General features: G+C 36.4%; 1 protein-coding gene across 1 annotated transcript; it reads left to right on the top strand.

Moving 5' to 3' along the window:
* The first annotated feature begins 6,421 nt into the window (after positions 1 to 6,421).
* LOC106777883 (expansin-A10) lies at positions 6,422 to 7,921 on the top strand. The gene is made up of 4 exons (XM_014665697.2): positions 6,422 to 6,504; positions 6,593 to 6,735; positions 6,866 to 7,178; positions 7,539 to 7,921. Exons 1-4 carry the CDS (start codon positions 6,491 to 6,493, stop codon positions 7,843 to 7,845), a joined length of 777 nt encoding a protein of 258 aa, XP_014521183.1. The 5' UTR covers positions 6,422 to 6,490; the 3' UTR covers positions 7,846 to 7,921.
* Positions 7,922 to 8,528: the final 607 nt, after the last annotated feature.

The raw sequence follows: 8,528 nt of genomic DNA, 5'->3' as shown, positions 1-8,528 counted from the left end.
AACTATGGATGAATGGTGTTGTTGGGGTTTACAATTTCATCTTATCCACCCTCATATATCTACTCTTCTTATTTAATTCGCTTATTTATCATATTGCCATGCAAACTTTCTTGGTCTACCCTTAACCCAATCCCTTGGCGAAAAGAGCCTATTACTAATTTACGACTTGTTATCTCTAGTCTCCCCTAGTAACTAATAATGCATAATAAATGGAAGCAAAATACAATTGATCGTCCTACCCCTATCTCTAGGCGGTATTAACATAATCAAGGAATTCCCCCTAGTTCATGACATTACTGTATGTCTCCGTATCAATAAAGATAAACAACATTTACCGAATGAGTTAAACGATAAAAGCATTAAATACAGTTAAGGAACCCAACAATTGATAAATCAAGCATATGCAAGCATGTGAATTAAATAAGAATTTGGATATATGAGTGTTTCCAAAGATTACATTGTTCCCTAACAACAAAAGGTTTAGTTCACCATTATCATGGTGAAACTAGATGAAATACAATGGAAAAATGAAAGAATAAACCCTAGATTGAGTAGTTTGGAGCCTAAGTGATGAGTCGATATTTTATTGATTTCACTTAGTTTATTGTGCTAGAATTAATCAGGGAATTGCGCTTAATTGTCCAGTATTTTCCCGTTTCTGTTAATAGTGTTTAATTTGACCGGAAATTCTAATTTTAATTAATTTGAATATTNTGAGCTAATTAATTGCATTATTTATTGCAGGGAAATTTTGGAGATACAATTTTGGACATTAGGGAAGACATCAATTTATTCAAGACTCTCCACAAAGACACTTTAGAATTAGTCAAATTTTAATTTAGTAGATTAGGCTTTCTAAACCAAATTNTGTAATATTGGGCCAAATTTTGGCAAAAACATGATAGGCCCAATTGTAGGGTAGGACACTTGGCACCCTAGGGTTTTATTTTTTTAGGGTGGACCCCACCCCAATTTTAGGACACATGATCCTAGGAAGATAAAGGGTTGCAGCCGTCACACATTTGGGGGGGCACTCTCTCGGCATTTTGGAGAGCTGCTGCCATTGTTTTTGGGCTTGGAACGTTTACGTGGAGCTTTTCTTGAAAATCATGTGGACTCCTTTTGATTTTGGATGAGTCTTTCACGNTGTCTATACATTAATCACGGTTTTTACTTCACGTGCTGGAGTNGGATCTCCACAAAGGTTTTTCTTTTCTTTTATATTGTAGTAGCGCTTGGACCGAGAAAAAGTTTTATATAATATATATGTTCAATACATTTTAGCTTTCAATTCCTGCCAATGTCTTAATGTATTGCAGTGATTCATCATTGTGTTCTTCAATGTTAATACACGNTGCTACAAGATGCATTTTGTCATTTTCCCTTTGATTTAGAAATTTCATTTCACTTGGCTAGTGTAGTTTGGACTTGAATTTCTTCTCGTGCTTGCTCGGTTCTTTACTTTAATGATTCACTTTAGATTTTTTTTTTTTATTCTAACTATATCACCGTAGGCTACCTTTTTTATTAATCCCTAAATTTATGTTTCATTCCCTTAGTTGTAATTTTGGGTTCTATTTATTTTTATTGTTAACTTATTTATTTTTCAAGCACAATTTAATTAGTTTGATGGTCAATACTGATTGACCTTTAATTTTATTGATAGGACTGTTTAGTTTACTCTTTTCATTAACTTTAATATTGTTTATTCCATTCGGCTGTGTTTAAATTCCATTTGAATTTAGTTTATCCGCATCTTTCAAAAACACTTTTGAACCCCCCCCCCCTTTCGTGTTAGACTTGACTCTGAACTGCAGTTGGTCCTTGAGAGACGACCTAGGGGTCATTCCTTAGCACTATATTGCATTTCTAATATGTAATCAAATTTGTATGGGCCACGACACCCATCGCTAAGCATCCAAAGAACCTCCTCCAAGGTGTGTAGAGCTGTTGTGGACGTTTCCCTCTGCCAAAGATTCCCGTTTTAAGTCGTACTGGGGCTATTTATAACACAGAAAAATAACAGAATTTAAGCCCAAGCCCAGTAGACAACCACTCAGTGCCTAATTTAACCGCTCAACGGTTTGCCTCTAAGTATAATAAAGTTTTTCAAAATGACAAGAGCAAACTAAGAGAATCCTAGGGAATTCAAATGTCAGAGTATCTCAAAATCAAGAACTAAGGGAGAATTCGTAGATAAACTAAGCTGCAACATCAGCGTCTCAAGCTCTTGCTCCAGGGGAACTTCCTCAACAACATCTACTCCCATCCAAGTAGATGATCATCGCAAAGGAAAAATATACACAAACAACACACAACACAAAAGCAAGGGTGAGCTAGATAAATAAGCAACATACATATAGCATAGTTGGTCAATATCATCATGTTAATCATATATAAAGTAAAAGGTAAAGGCATAAAATTCAAATCATCCATCAATTACTTGACACGACTCATCTGGATATGTATAATTGTCGAACTATTGGTTTGCATAGTTCAGCTGGCCCATCCCCAACATTATGCAAGGTAAGTCCCCCAATCTGTCTATGTCTAAACTCTAAGACTATAGACGAGGACCTCAAGTCCCCCCAACCTGTCTATGTCTAAACTCTAAGACTATAGACGAGGATCTCCCTCTATTCTTACCACTCACATTGTTCTTCTCTATTTGAGCATGAACAATGCTTTGAGTGTAAGGATAGACATACCATTTCAAAGCTCCATACAGTTATACAAAACAACCACAAACCACTCCAATCACTTACAATCATCTCACCCTGAAATGTCCAGTTCATACTCAATTTCATCATTTCAATTTGCAATCATACTATTTCAAGCCACACAATCCAAATATATGAACATACATACACCCTGACAATCAAACAACATCAAACATCTCAAACAGAAGACGAAAAGTGTGAAACTCACTAAACTTGGTTGCATAGTGCACCAGAGTGCAAGACAAGACAACAAAAATTTGTACAACACACCACCCTTGGTGCGCTGAGCGAATTTTCCTAACGGGGGAGCCTTTCAGCTAAAATTCGCATAGCGCACCCTATGCGACTCTGCATAATCTGTAGAATGAAATTCTGTAGATTTTTGCAACCCAACACCCCAGAACTCGTTCTAGACCTTTTTCCCAACTTCTAATGATCCTATATCAAAGTGTAAGCTTAATCAAACTTGCCTAGATAGTTCTAAACATTTCTAACCCCCTTCCTTAGTGATTAAGCCTAGGTTTCTACTCAAAACCTCTTTTTAATTGATTTAGAGCCTAAATTCTTAAGCTGTCACTTTAAATTGTTTTTAACCAATTTTATTGTCTTACTAAGTTAGAATAAACTTACCAACTCTACCTCAACAGCCCATGGACACTTTAGACCTCATTTCTCTAGATCACTACCTTGGTTCCTTTAAAACGGCCTAAACAGTGCATACTTACCTTACCTGCCACTTGATTCATCAACCTAAGGACCCAATTCCACTTCTAATATTTTTATCATGTTTTAGACAAATTTTATGAGCCTAACAGGTTCCAATTGATTGGTCTAAGTTGCCCCAACACCCCAAAGGCCCTCTTAACTTCAACCGCTCAAAATCACCATTTTAGTTCCTCTTAAAATGATCTTAAAACAGTACGTAACACCTAACCCTCTTCCAAATCAAAATTGCAACAGAGATCTCACATCACCCACTTCCAACATACACCATTGTTAACGGATTGGCAAGCGTACCAAATCGTTTCAAGTAATAATAAATGGTAAGTCCAAGTATCATTTTCCCAAGAGACTCACGGCACTAAACTGTTGTGCTTTTGCTTAACCAATCAAGACTATAAAAATAATATTTTGGGATTTTTCAATATAAAGTGCAGAAAAATAAACATGAATGCAATTTGATCAATTGAGGTTAAACACAAAAGTGGATGGATGATGTCGATAAAATGAGATGGATTTGTTGCTAGGATTCAGATTTCACCCAACCACTCTCTCTTATTTACTCCTCTTGTTTTATTTGCTTGATTATCTAATTGTTATGCAACTTTCTTAGTCTACCCTTAACCCGATCCCTCGGCAAAAAGAGCCTATTACTAATTACTGGCTTGCTATCCCTAGCCTCCCCTAGCAATTAATAACGCATTATAGAATAGAAGCAAAAATAATTGATCGTCCTACCCCTATTCCTAGGTGGTATTGCTTAATCAAGGAATTACTCACCAGTTCATGACATTACTGTACGTCCCCGTATCAATAAAGACAAACAACAGTTATCGAAAGAGTTAAACGATAAAAGCTTTAAGTGCAGATGAGAACCCAACAATTGATAATCAAAGCATATGAAAATCATATGAATAAACAAGAGTTTCAATAAAAGAGAGTTTAGAGGTTACATCTTTCCCCAACAGCAAATAAGATTAGTTCCCCATCGTCATGGAGAAACTAGGTGAAGAATGGAATGAAAGAGATAGAAATCCTAAAAAGGAGAAAAGGAGAGTTGTCACCATCTCCAAATCTAGCCCCAAAGGGGTGAAAAGTGTGTTTTTGGGCCTAAGCCATCAAAAGATACAAACCCTAAGACGTTCTGGCCTTTAAATAAGGCATAAAAATGACATAAAACAAGTCTAAGCCCAAACAGATCATAAAAAATAACATAAAACAGGTCCAGGCCCATGTGACAACCGCCCGACGCCTAATTTCACCGCTGGGTGGTTTCCCTCAAGCCGCAGCACCGCCCGGCGCTCAATTTCACCGCCCGGCGCTGGTCAACTGACTCTGGTCAACTTTTCAGCATTCTGGTAAACTGGTTGACTGTTGACTTTTTTGGTTGACTGGTTGACTTTTCTGGTTGACTGGTTGACTTTTCTGCACTCCAACCATTTGATAATTCAACCATTCTTTCAAATCATTCCAAAAACCTACAAAATCAAGGGAATTTGACGAAAAAACCATAAAACACGTCCTCAACTCTTTTATTCACAAAAATAAAGAAAACTCATGATTCCAAGCAAGTTTCTAAGTTAAAAGGGTGTTTTTGATATCAAAATTAAGTATGAAAATAACTGTTTTTAAAACCTTTATCAACCATAGCACAAATTGCACACTTTCACAAAATCAAATTAAAACAACAATACATTGTTTCAACATTTAATTATTCAAAGAGCACATGGCCTAAACTTTCACAGTAACAACAATTCAACTCAAGCAATAAACAAATTTTAGAATTCAATAAACACGCATCACTTTACCAATTCAAAACAAAAATTCTAACTCCCCTTACCTTGATTCCTAACACAATTTAGCTCCCAAAAAGTTGTCCATAATACCCCAACCAGCCAAGACCATAACAACACCCTACAAACCACCAAGTGGTGATGTAAACAACTCTTAAACCTAGAATGGGCAGAGGAGAAATGGAAATAATGGAACACTAGGCACATGCAATTTGCCTTAGGTTCCAAACAAAAGAGGAAGAGGGTAGAGCATACCTACCCGGTGAAGATCGAAAATCTATTCGGATGGTTGCGAAGCTCTCTACGCCACAGTCACTTGAGCACCTCCTAATCAAACATGCAGTGACTCAGTGAGAAGCAGTGATAGAGAGAAGACAGAGAACAATGAAAGAAGTGATTATAGAGAGAGAGTCGTTCTTAGAAAATAAACTTAACTTTTTAGAAAAACCCAACAATACTTAGGACTGGTCTTATTTAATTCAGTTTAAATATAATTATTATTATACATTTGGTTCTTACACATATTAAATAAGAATACTCTAAACAAAATATAATATTCATATTTTTTTAAAACATATGTAACTTTTACAATACGGTTAGTAAAATTATGTTACTCTTTTAACAAATATGTTATTTTTGTGAGATAAAGAATATTTAATTTATGGAAAAAATAAATATTATATTTAAAAATAAAAGGTCCAAATGAAAATATTATAAAATGAATACTTTAACTATAAACTAAATTATTTTTTATTTTATTTTTAAATCCCACCTATATTTCTTGTGAGAACAACATTTTCCATGAGAGAAAAAGAACAGAAAAAAGAGTTGAAAAAGCGTAGGGATTGTGCAAAAGGGTATTTGCGGCAAATGGAAGATGCTTGCATGTGGCAATGGCAGCATAACTCAAAACCGCTATGTCCCACATCGATTTCGTAGATTTTCCAGCAAGGAAAGCTACAAAACCACACGGCTTCAGCTACAAAACAGCTTTTAGTAACTTCAAATGTGGGCCCCTTTGCAAATTGCACTGTTTTAAAGCGTTTCAGAAACCGCTTATACCCTCTGCAGTTTTTGGTCCCAACACTTTTAAAAGTGTCAGTTAAAGCTACGACTGACCCTATTGCTTGTGCTTTTCAAGGTCTATAAATTGAGTGCCAACCCCCTTCACTTTTCCTTCACTCATCCACTCCACATTGTCTCTCACACTGCAATTCAACCTTCTCTGTCAAAGTAATTGCAAATTTCCATTGCATCATGTCAACTTCTTGGTGCACATTTCTAGCTAAATATTGCATGCAAGTTGACAAAAACATTACTAACCAAATGACTAATTGTGTTTCTTTTGGATTTGTTCAGGAAAATGGCTCAATTTGGTTTGCTGGTCTTGGTGGGGCTTCTTCTCACAATGTCCTCCTCTGCCTATGGCTATGGCTATGGTGGAGGCTGGGTTAATGCGCACGCTACCTTCTATGGAGGGAGTGATGCATCTGGAACAATGGGTATGTAGCAATCATAAAAAGATCCATTTTTTTATTTTTTTTATGGATGAAATTTGGAACTTGTTAATTGATTATCGCCTATTAAAGCAACTCTTTTTGACTGATGTATTTGGTAATGAAATTTGTGTAGGTGGGGCTTGTGGGTATGGGAATCTCTACAGCCAGGGTTATGGAACAAACACTGCTGCTTTAAGCACTGCTTTGTTCAATAGTGGTCTGAGCTGTGGTTCATGCTATGAGATAAGGTGTGTGAGTGACCACAGGTGGTGCCTTCCCGGTTCCATTTTGGTCACTGCAACCAATTTCTGCCCTCCAAATAATGCCTTACCCAACAATGCAGGAGGGTGGTGCAACCCTCCCCTGCACCATTTTGACCTCTCTCAACCTGTTTTTCTGCGCATTGCACAATACAAAGCAGGAATCGTGCCTGTGTCCTACAGAAGGTAAGCAATTGTCTTCATCTTTGTTCTTTGGTTTTTCAGCAAAACGAAACTACCTTGCTCTCCTGTCACCTTCAACTTTTCAAAAGGAGTTTTTTTCTTGAACTGTTTTTAACTCTTGTTCTTGGAAGTTTCCTTCTTTCTCTTTCCATATAGTGGTAAATGACCAAACCACTATCTTCTCAAAGTTGGTAACTTTACAGTGAAACTACTGTTTTTCACCTACTTAGTTAATGTTTGTATGTACTATATAGGAATGATACAAATCATGGTATTGGGTACATTTGTTGCTTACAAGCAGCAAAGTTGAATTTATTCCAAAGAGGCATGTATAACTTTTTTGTATATGTGGATTTTGTGTAGGGTGCCCTGCAGAAGAAGGGGTGGCATAAGGTTCACAATCAATGGTCACTCCTACTTCAACCTGGTCCTGATAACAAACGTAGGAGGTGCTGGGGATGTGCATAGTGTGGCCATAAAAGGGTCAAGAACTGGATGGATGCCAATGTCCAGGAACTGGGGTCAGAATTGGCAGAGCAACAACTATCTCAATGGCCAAAGCCTCTCCTTTAAGGTCACAACCAGTGATGGCCACACAGTGGTGTCCTACAATGTTGCCCCTGCTGGGTGGTCCTTTGGACAAACATACACTGGTGCTCAATTCCGCTAGGGACCATAATCATTCACCACTGCAAGTTCAAATATTTAGATACACCACTATATATAAATATATATATATATATATATATATATATATATATATATATATATATATATATATATATATATATATATATATATATATATATATATAATTTCTCAATTTAAGTGTTAGTATGATGACTCAATAGTATACTAAGGTATTATATAGTATGCTACTTGGTGGAGGGGTGGGGTCAATTGGTATTATTCTTGGGATCATAAAATGGTTAAGGCTTATTTTAAGCTGGCTCTTAATCATAAGGGGTTCCCCATTCTTAGGGTCTTTTTTACTATTGGGGTATTTTTCATTTTTTGGAACCTTTTTTCAACATTTCTGCTGCTGAAAGCTAGCAGAGATGGAGTTTTCATAGTTTATGTGACCTACTAAATTGGAGGAGGTGGACTATGTTGTACCACCCGCCGTTAGTATTGGAATTTTTACTTTTACTTTTGTTCACCATTGTGATTTTTAGAAACATTGTTTGCTACTCATGTGTTGTAAGCAACCTTGGTTTCAACTATGTCTTTGGTTGTATCCAACTTTCTAAGTGTCTTAGTATGTCTTTGTTTGTATTCAACTTTCAAAGTGTAAATTTCCCCTATTTCTACAACTATGGAATGTTGCTGTAATTTACTACTAAAAGTTCCTTG

This window comes from Vigna radiata, chromosome 11 (assembly GCF_000741045.1).
Source record: "Vigna radiata var. radiata cultivar VC1973A chromosome 11, Vradiata_ver6, whole genome shotgun sequence".
Taxonomy (NCBI): domain Eukaryota; kingdom Viridiplantae; phylum Streptophyta; class Magnoliopsida; order Fabales; family Fabaceae; genus Vigna; species Vigna radiata.
The sequence above is the reverse complement of the archived record's forward strand: the minus strand, read 5'-3'. Positions and strand labels throughout refer to the sequence as shown.